Source organism: Camponotus vicinus, unplaced genomic scaffold, assembly GCF_025532165.1.
Source record: "Camponotus vicinus isolate PSW18456_S1 unplaced genomic scaffold, iyCamVici1.0 SCAF_1, whole genome shotgun sequence".
Lineage (NCBI taxonomy): Eukaryota > Metazoa > Arthropoda > Insecta > Hymenoptera > Formicidae > Camponotus > Camponotus vicinus.
In genome coordinates this window covers 12,037,965-12,048,841 of record NW_028141945.1, presented here as the reverse complement: position 1 = coordinate 12,048,841, position 10,877 = coordinate 12,037,965, and the positions used below count along the sequence as shown (strand labels likewise).

The following is a 10,877-nucleotide window of genomic DNA, read 5'->3' as shown; positions in this document are numbered from 1 at the left end:
CTTTACACCAATTGATTCCTCTCATTATTTTGTACATAAAAGTATTAAGATAAGATAATCGAAAAATGAATATTTTACAAGATATTTTACGGTTTATGTAAAATTAAGAAATTATTTCAAGCCTCATAACTCAAAAAGTACTTAACGAAAAGGTACTTAATTATAGTGTTTTGGAAAGCTCTCGAGATAAGCTACAAGAATATGCAATAGAAAGTAAGGGGTTTCATTTAAAAAATTAAAGGTGACCTTTACGTAACCTTGAAGCAACTATTCAAGGTCAAACTAATGACACCACCTTATGTCCCCCTTGAAACCATACAACTTTTGTCTGAAACATCTTTTTCTAAAATTAAAAATAAGAAAGTTATTTGGGGTGGGACATTAAAATGGGACACCCTGTATATCTTACATATTAATATACTATGGAAATGATGATTGCAATTTTAGGAACGCACGTGATAGGAAACGCGCGTGTTTCGATAATGTTTACATGTTTACATTTCGCATTACGAAGAAACGAACGGCATAAATAAACAAACGTAACCATATCGCGAGACTGATTACTCGTCTCCTAATCATAGATGCCAGTTTTGGCCCGCTGCACGCTACGCACACAAAGAAAGAACCGTGTACGTGTGGCGCTCGACGGCGACGAGTGGCTGTAGCGCCACACGTACACGGTTCTTTCTTTGTGTGCGTAGCGTGCAGCGGGCCAAAATTGGCATCTATGCTCCTAATGAATCTCTACAGCCTACATTTATTGACATCGCTTTTTCTGTGCCTCCCCTCCTCTCATCTCTTCTTCCCTTCCACCTTCCTTTCCTTTTGTGAAACATGTGGAACCATGTCTCTGTATCTCCGGTTGGCTCGACGGTATCGTACGATGTTATTTTGCGAGGAAGTCAGCCAGCCACGTGTCGGAACGTGACGCATCGTATATGTTACTTTTGTATATAAGAATCGAGGCGTTTCGGAGCTCGCTTTAGTATCAACGATCGTTCGAGAACGTACGGTCGGTTCTCCCTGAACTTGCATCAGTCTCGTCTCGATTACGTCAAGTCACACTCGATTGGACGAATCGAGAACTTGATTTTTGAAAAGTTGAAAGAGACCAGGAGTTGACCTTCGTGGTTGATCTTATTTGTTTTATTTCTGCGAGAAAAATACAAAAGAGGATATTTTTTATGAGCTCTGCGATGTCTTTCAGCAGATATACGACTCATCGTCGAAAGTGTATTTTGTTAACTAGGTGAGTGAGTTAATTGACTCTCTTATTGTGTGTCTTTGGATTCGTAAGAAATTAAAGAGTATATAAATTAATAGCGCGTAGAGACAAAAAAAAATTATTTATGAAATCAATGATATATTAAAGCGATGAGAAAGTTTTGGGACAAACGTATTGGATTTCCAATTAAATAAATCGGTCAATTAAACAATTGTTTAATCAGACCTTCCGAGGACAATTTAAATCACCTCAAGTCTCGCAAATGCTACAGTAAACACTAAACTATTTTTCGCGTGTGTCATCGCGTGTGTCGTAAAACCAATTGCAATTGCGTAATTTTGTTAATGAGACTATCGCGGAAATGCTATTATTATCGACTGTAAATACCATTAGTACGAGAATTGTTTACATCATCATCATATATTGATGTTGTCAAAATATTGACAGAATAATTGAATTAACATTATAATCTGCTGTAAAATCGTACAAATGCACATAAAATGCATGCGATTAAAACGTCAGATTCAGTCAGATCTGTGAGAAGAAACGACATCACGCTCGACGCCCACGTCATCGGTCAGCTGATATTGACAGATCAGGTTAGATTGACGAGTATAGAAAATATGGCATCGTTTTAAGCGGTGACGCATAATTATTTGCGTATATTTTCTTTTTTCTCGTTGCAATATTCGGAATATAAGTCACCTATCTGTCTCGTTATAATAAAAATGTACATGAAATAATTGCGAGGAAAATGGAAATACGAGGTATAACAGATGTGTGCACTATTCTTGATTTTTCTAGAATAGAGGTTAGGTTAACTTTTGATTTTAATTTTTATGCTTTTAGAATTACGTAGGATTACTATTTATAGAAATTTATGATAAAAGGCTACTTATCATCCTCGAGTTATTCCAAATACGATTAACATTAAATATAAATCAATATAAATTGATATACTAGTTATATTGCTACAATAAATATATATTGATGCTTTTGTCTTTTATAGTTAATACTATTTTTTATAAAAGAGAAAATTTAAAATTTTTGTTTATATTCTGTAAAAATATAAAGGTAAGATCAATACCAATGTAATTGTGTATGTTACATCAAAACTGTGAAAAATGAATTTTTTTATTATTTATATTAATATTCGTTATATATTCAATATAAATTAATATATTAATTAGATTGCAACAATAAATATTTATGCTTTTATCTTTATTTTATGGTTAATATTTTTTTATGAATGAAAGAATTTAATTTTGTTTATATTCTACAAATATGATAAATAAAATTGAATATCAAAAATATAAAGATAAGATCAATACATATATGTTTGCATCTGTTTATGTCCAATGTGAAATTATAAAAAATGAATTGTGAAAACAAAGCTTTTTATTAATTACAGACACTTTACGGATAGCGCAACTGGTAAAGATGCCAGTGGAAATGTAACAAGTATCACGAATAAGCTTTTATCCTCCATAAACGATATAAAAAAAGTCAAAATGTCGATGCCAAATCAGTGGAAGCTCTTGTCACAATTAAAGGATTATTTGAATAAAAACTATGATAAAAGTCAAATTAATCTCTCCAAGGATTGGTTGGATATCTTACAGAAATTAACTTACTCGCAGCTCGAAACAATACGAAAATTATCATCAGACTCTAGTAAAACTATTAAAACTGATGCAAGCAAGACCTCAGATACAAAACATAAGACCTCAGATACAAAAAATAAAGAAAGCAATGATTCAGAGAATATAAAATTAACATTCATGTCTGATCAAACACAATCTCTTGTAAATAATTCTACAAACATACAACCACAAATGCAGCAGGTAATTATATATAAACTAAATCAAATAAAAAGTATCAATATATTTTATATAAAAAATTAATTTGTATGCTTAGCAAACTCGTGAACAAAGTATGCCTGATAATAAAATAGAATCAAAAGAAACCTTTACGATGCCACAAATTCTCTCTACATTGTTTTTGAAGTTATCTCCCAAAAGTACACAAATAAAAACTACCAAACTAACTATACCAAAGTGGAAAGTTCATAGCAATATTCCAAAGCATAGTATTGTATCTCGTACGCGTCACGTCTTGAACAGTATCATATCAGCCGAGTCGAATGCTTCAAAGTGGCGCAGAATCGAGGATTTATTGTTGCACATCGATCAGTATCCGGAGGCGAGACATTATGCTATCAAAGAGGGTGCTATTAAGATTTTACTGCGAATTCGTCAAAAGACGAAGGATGAACAAATTCATGGTATGTAAGAAGAAAGTTCAGTTACAGTTATTTTACAGTTTGTAATTATTGATGGCTATTCATAGCAATATTTCAAAACGTAGTATTGATCTGGTACACATCTTGAACAGTTCAAAATGATTTTTGTAGCATCTATTAGAGAGGCGCTGGCTGTAATGGGTTATATCGATCCTCCACCTGGTCGAGGCATCAGAATCTTGTCGATCGACGGCGGTGGGATTCGCGGAGTACTGGTTATAGAGATGTTGAAGAAACTGGAAGAGCTCACAGGAAAGAAGACATATGAAATGTTTGACTACATATGTGGCGTCAGTACAGGCGCTATTCTTGCTTCTGTTTTAGGTAATTGCTTAAAAATTTTATTAAGCGTTTTACTAATTTCTTAGGCATTAATTGTAAATAATACATGTCAAAACTATTAACTTTTTCTTTATATGTGTGTATATCCAAACTAACATATATGTCATCTATACGTGCAGTATTACCAAAGGATGCTTTGGAAGGTAAACTTTTGATTGGTTTACAGCATGTACTGCCTGCAATTTAGTTCACCATAAAATGATAGAAAGTCTCGTGAAATTACCGTTTATCGCGAAATTATTCTTTCACTTCTTATTGCAGCGGGACACAAGAGAAAATCATTGGACGAAATTTCGGGATTATACAAAGAGCTGAGTACCAGAGTGTTCACACAGAGTGCTATAAAAGGTACAAGCAGTTTAGTTTGGAGTCATGCTTATTATGACACTGCACTATGGGAACAATTATTAGAGGAGCATATTGGCGATAAAATTCTTATTAAAACCATGCGAGATCCAAAAGCACCAAAGGTATGTTTAGTATAACATTGACAAGGTGTCTATCTCTGGAAAAAAGGAAAACCTGAGGAATTCTCAGGAATTTTTTTGTAAAAAATCTTTGGAAAAAATAATGGAATTCTCATGGAATTTTATTGGAACTCAGGAAATTTTTTTTTTAAATTCTCTGATATTTTTACTTTCTATTGTAAATAATTGGCAAAGGCCACACACACAAGTGAATTATATATTAAAATATATTAAAATATATTAAAAATATATTAAAATATATTATAAAATATATTAAAATTTTAAATTTTATGTCTAAAATTTCAAATTTCAAATATATTAAAAGTGTATTAAAAATATATTATATATTTAAAATATATACATCCATTTCTAATATTTATCCATCTTAACTATTTTAATAAAATATTGAATGTGCAGTATATATATCCTTTATTATAATTTTTAGTGATAAAAAAATAAGAATATTATACAATGATGACAAATGAAAAATGTTTATCTTACAAAAATTATTCATTTTTATTCAATATATTACAGATCTGATGCAAATGAAACTTAAGAGACTTTATTATTATTTAACTTAAGAGACTTTGCTTTTTAAATATGAAAAATATTAAAAAACGCCTAATAAAAAAATTTACTTGAGAAAGTTAAAAAAATCAAAACATTTAAAATATTTTCTTTAGCTGAAATATTCTGTACAAATATATCTGAAAGGTCAGGAGATTGCAAGATTTGAATAGACACTGGTTGAACAAAAAAAACTCTGAATGGAATGTATAAATGCATGAGCCATATGTGGATAATTTAAATGTAAAAGACCTTTTTTTTGTTTTTAATTCTCAAAAGACTGAGCTTGAATTTTTAGTTTTCAGCAATATCCGCTGTGGTGAATCGCGGGAACGTCATGGCTTATGTATTTAGAAATTACACGTTACCGCACGGAATGGAAAGTCAGTACATGGGATCTCATAAATATAAGTTATGGGAAGCCGTAAGAGCGTCAGCTGCTGCACCGAGTTACTTCGAGGAATTTAAATACGGCGAACATCTTCATCAGGATGGCGGTACGCTGCGCAATTACTTCAATGCAAGATTGCGTTCAATAAGATTTTCGAAGTATTATCGAGAATGATTGTAATATCGTTTGCAGGCATTCTAGTGAATAATCCATGCGCCGTGGCGATTCACGAAGCCAAACAGCTATGGCCAAATAATCCAATTCAGTGCGTTATATCATTCGGGACCGGTCGAATTCCACATCACATTCATGAGGATGAATCTGTGGAGGTCGAGCTCTCGAGCTGGAGAGAAAAATTCTACAAAATTTTGGACAGCGCCACTGATACAGAAGGTAGCATTAATAACAATATAAATATATAAACGATTGTTGGCTCAAATTATTTTGAGACAAAAAATTGAAAAAAAAAATGCAATATTAAACTTGATCCTAATATCGATTTTTCAGCTGTGCATACGATGTTGAATGACCTGTTACCTGATCACATCTACTTTAGATTTAATCCCTACTTGACGGAAATGCTATCAATGGTGGAAATTCGACCTGAAAAGATCAGTCAAATGGAACAGGATGCAAGAATGTACATTCGTCGAAACGAAGAGAAATTCCAAAAAGCTGCTACCGCTTTGCTGGAAAAACGACAGATCCAGCAGAAAATTGTTGATTACATTACGCTGCAAAAACAATTATTGGCTCCATGAAAAGGAACATATTTCACACATTGATGTGTATTTCACAATGCAATCTGCAAATATCATGTGGATATTTATAGTACAAACTTCTTATCTCTTACATGCCAATTTGAAACTTTTTAATTAATGCTCCTTGCTTTAAATAGTGCAATAGATAATAGTATAATAGATGTATATTTTGTAGTATTCTGATGTGTTGCATTTTTTTGCTTGTAATATCTTTTCATAACTTCGTACAAGATTTTCGTTTAAAATAATTAGTAAGATAGTATTCTACAAATGAGAGAAACTTATCTGAAATCTTTATACAAAATTATTATTAGTATAGGTATTTGACTGTGATACACTTTGTGATGCTTGAATATAATTAAGATTAATCAGTATAATTTGACATTTTGTTATATGTTTTGTAGTAAAGATGTCCTCAATATCATAGAAACAAAACGATTTCTTATCAAAAATATTTCGATCAATTTATTAGAAAGTAATAAGATTAAGTATTCTATGTTTCATATGCATTCTCCTTTATTGTAAATATTGTACTAGCATTGTAAATGTGTGTACTAGCAAAAAATCTTCGCAATAAAAGTAAATAATATCAAACGCGAAAAATTAAAATATAAAAAATTTGTGAGTTGCTTATTTTAAAACATATTCCAAAAATATTGCATAGTTTTCTATTATATATATATATATATATTAGAGTCCTATAAGAGCGACACTGGGCGATTTTTGATTGGTAATGCCCTCATCTAATTCAAGCAGCCATACCGCAGTAGAGAATGTGTGTGTGTGTGTGTGTGTGTGTGTGTGTGTGTATGTAGTATATGTATGCAATGATGCCAAAATAAGGATCATATGACGTGGTTCATTGTACTCACACTAGCAAAAATAGTGTACGTGTGAACTCGGTGCTTTTGGCTAGTTTTCGGTAGATATACTATTTCCTGTTTCTTTTATATACTATTATATACTATTATATATTTTTATCATATACTTTTACATACTATTTTCTGTCTACCCCAAGCCAGCAACGAAAGCGACAGGCAACATTGCGACATTGCTCGCTTTTCGATATATCAAACACAGAATATTGCGGCAATATTACAACATTGCAGTAATGTTGCGGCAATATTACAATATTGCAGCAATGTTGCTGCAATATTCTGTGTTTGCTGGGAAGCATTAAGTTTTTTCCTTACTGATTTTCAAAAAATTATTAATAAATTATTAAAATTAAATAATTAAATAGAAAATAAATATTATTTTTGTTATAAATATTTATTACTATTATAAATATTATTATTATTATTAATATTATTATTAATATTATTACTATTATTATTTAATATTTTTAATATTAAATTATTTAATTGTTAAATTATTTTATTTTTATCTTTAGAGATCTTTTGGAAAAGCAAAACAGAATAAAAACTTGTATTTGTATTAAATCTAATTTTGCTCATTTGTAAAATTGAATAAGCAAAATGAAAAAGAATGGATAGTGCGTGAAACGTATATTTATATAAAAAGTATCAAAAATATATATTATAATCGTACACACACATGCGAGTGCATTATTTGTTCGCTTCGGTTAATCTGGTCAATTTTTTTTATATACTTAATAATACAGGGTAGACTATTTTAATCAACACACGCGAATATCTCAGAAACACAGCATTAAATCGAAAGATGTTTCAGATATAAGTTGTATGGCTTGAAGGGGGACATAAGATGGTACCATTGGTTTGACCTTGGGTGGCGTAGTCAAGGTCAGGGCAAGGTCACTTTGGATTTTTTAAATGGAACTCCCTATTTTTTATTACATATTCTTGTAGCTCATCTCGAGAGCTTTCCAAAACACTATAATTAAGTTAGTTTTCATTAAGTACTTTTCGAGTTATGAGGCTTGAAATCATCTTAATTTTACATAAACCGTAAAATATCTTGTAAAATATTCATTTTTCGATTATCTTACCTTAATACTTTTATGTACAAAATAATGAAAGGAATCAATTGGTGTAAAGAAAACATAATTATGTTTAAGAAAAAAAATGTAATTGTTAATTGCAAATTACATTTATTTTTTCGAAACAATTATGTGTTTTCTTTACACCAATTGATTCCTCTTATTATTTTGTACATAAAAGTATTAAGGTAAGATAATCGAAAAAAGAATATTTTACAAGATATTTTATGGTTTATGTAAAATTAAGAAATGATTTCAAGCCTCATAACTCGGAAAGTACTTAATGAAAACTAACTTAATTATAGTGTTTTGGAAAGCTCTCGAGATGAGCTATAAGAATATGTAATAAAAAATAGGGAGTTCCATTTAAAAAATCCAAAGTGACCTTGCCCTGACCTTGACTACGCCACCCAAGGTCAAACCAATGGTACCATCTTATGTCCCCCTTCAAGCCATACAACTTATATCTGAAACATTTTTCGATTTAATGCTGTGTTTCTGAGATATTCGCGTGTATTGATTAAAATGGTCTACCCTGTATATTATATAAATCTATTTTTGTAGAAACGACGAATTGAATAAAAAAATCATTGCATTGAGATGAAGTAACATGAAAAAGCATACAACCTTGTTATTATCTCCATATAAAATACAATGACTGGCTATAATAATTATATAGTATATTATAATAATTAGATAATACTATAATTTAACACACAATATGATACATAAAAATACACTTTTCTCTTTTACATATCCACTTTTAACGCGTTTCCCATATATTTATATTTTATTCAAACATATTTTGCAAACTTTAAAAAAAAAATATATTATAAGAATTATAAACGCTTTGTGTGTGTGTTATTCTAGTATAATAAAAAATAAATGAATATCTCTTCTAATCTTCAGCTTTATCATTTCTTGGATATACTCTTCTAATTTTTCTCATTGCTTGATGTAGAAGGTTCTCTTTTTTCGGTTGATTGTAAATTTGTTGAGGACGAAGTAACATTTTCTAAATCTAAATCTGTGATATCAGTGTAATTATCATCATTGATATCAGGATTAAGCATAATCTTGTTACAAAATTCAACCATCTCTTTCATAAACTTTGCACAACTTGGTGGTAATATTCCTTTGCGCTTAAAATTAGCCTTGCAAACTTCTTTTGCAAATGCTATAGCTTCGGCATAACAATCTAAATTTGTGAAAGTTATAGAAAGCTTATTTAATCTTTTTATTGTATCAGTAGTAAATTTATTCTTTAAAGGTGCATTTGCATTAGACATTCGTAATTGATTATTAGCTAAATTGATTATCATATCATCCATCATACTAAAAATGATAAATATCAATGCTTCTGCTTTGGATAAATTTAGAAATTCATGCGGTCTAACTTTGGGTATAGTAACCAAATACATAATTGAAGGATTCTTTTTTACATCATCAAAGCCTTCTAATGCGTCATTATTAGTGTTCATTTTATCAAAGAACATATTCATATTTACTTCATCAATCATACTTCCCCAACCTACACTTAATCCTAATGCTGAAACCATTTTGTGTTGCATCATTGAGTTCGATAAAGATCTAGCTGTGTGTATGGCGGCTCTGGGATAAGAATATACTCCATCACTTATGTTATCATTGGGCTTTGGGAAATAAACAACAAATAGTCTTTCATTGTTACTAATTTTGAAAGTTCTACTCTGTCCTTTGTAGATCTTCCTGTAAGTATTTCCTTTCTCCATAAGTGTTAATCCTAACACCATTTTTTCTTCATCAGCAGTAGTATCATCCTCGCTGTACATAAATTCGAATCTTCTGAGATCATCATTCATTGTTAACTGGAAAAATTGACGAAAATCTTTTAGAATTATATCAACATTACTACTTATAGCTTTACTAAACACATAACAGGTTTTATGTACTCAGTCAGCCAAGTCTGTTCTAACAGATTTTGCCAAGTATCTGCTATAAATTATATATTGTCAGCAAAAAGACTGCAAATTGTATGCAAATCTTGTTATATCACATAATGATAAAAGAATGTTAGCAAAAATGTTACAAAGCCTGCTGACATAAATAGCAGAAACCAAGCAGGATTGGCACAGAATTATCATAGCAAATTGGCAGTATAAATCGAGCAGGATTTATATACACAATCTCTGATAGCATATTGATGGCAGAAGCGGAACAGGATTTGCATGTAGGATTTGATGGCAAATTGGTAATCTTCATATATTTGATTCGATAGTTCCTTCGCTTACCGCTATGTAATGTATGTACTCTCGCAATTTAATTTCTGTCAGAAATATATATAAAGTCGTGATTAATAAAGGATCAAAAATATAATAACTATTTCTATCACTTTAATTTCTGATATCTGATACAAGCAAATAAGATTCAGAATATTAAACTTTGAATCAATAGCATAAATAGAAAATTATTCATTTACTACTTCCCAGGTAGCAAGCACACGTCATTTTGACGTTCCAAACTGGTCATTTTTGGTCGTATGTCGTCAAAATGACTGATTTGTTACATGATTTTATATTGACGTCTTGATATAACATTATTTTGACGTCATTTTTCAGTCATGAAGTGACGATTATTTTATTATTAATGTCATTAGTTAGTACATCGATCCCATAAAAAAATCTTTTAAAATTTTTTATGTAACGACTTTCGCGATCAGACTTTAACAATTGTTAAAGTAAAATTCACTGTAAAACCAGTAAATTTCACTGTAAAACCAGTAATCACTAGTTCGTTCGTTTACCGCTATGATCGCTATCTCTCTCGTATTTAGTTTTAGTCATAAGAATTATATAAAGTTGCAAAGAGTGACAGATAAAATTA

The 10,877-nt window shown here is 30.5% G+C and overlaps 2 protein-coding genes across 7 annotated transcripts; one reads left to right on the top strand and one right to left on the bottom strand.

Annotated features, from left to right (window-relative positions):
- The first annotated feature begins 913 nt into the window (after window positions 1–913).
- LOC145975066 (calcium-independent phospholipase A2-gamma) lies at window positions 914–6,660 on the top strand. Of its 6 annotated transcripts, XM_083105212.1 has the most exons (10): window positions 918–1,249; window positions 1,673–2,036; window positions 2,637–3,069; window positions 3,143–3,509; window positions 3,639–3,851; window positions 3,989–4,012; window positions 4,131–4,339; window positions 5,202–5,400; window positions 5,487–5,687; window positions 5,802–6,657. In XM_083105212.1, the coding sequence occupies exons 3-10, from the start codon at window positions 2,737–2,739 to the stop codon at window positions 6,053–6,055; spliced, it is 1,800 nt and encodes a 599-aa protein (XP_082961338.1). In that variant the 5' UTR covers window positions 918–1,249; window positions 1,673–2,036; window positions 2,637–2,736; the 3' UTR covers window positions 6,056–6,657. The 6 variants fall into 6 exon arrangements, with proteins under 6 accessions (XP_082961325.1, XP_082961338.1, XP_082961330.1 ...); XM_083105199.1 differs by lacking the exon at window positions 1,673–2,036 and having other exon boundaries at window positions 914–1,249; window positions 5,802–6,660; XM_083105236.1 differs by lacking the exon at window positions 918–1,249 and having other exon boundaries at window positions 1,280–1,824.
- Window positions 6,661–8,950: 2,290 nt separating this feature from the next.
- On the bottom strand, window positions 8,951–10,369 carry LOC145977635 (uncharacterized). Its single transcript, XM_083109715.1, has 2 exons — window positions 10,286–10,369; window positions 8,951–9,862 (listed from the first exon to the last, which is right to left on the bottom strand). Exon 2 carries the CDS (start codon window positions 9,854–9,856, stop codon window positions 8,951–8,953), a length of 906 nt encoding a protein of 301 aa, XP_082965841.1. The 5' UTR covers window positions 9,857–9,862; window positions 10,286–10,369.
- Between the last annotated feature and the right edge of the window lie 508 nt (window positions 10,370–10,877).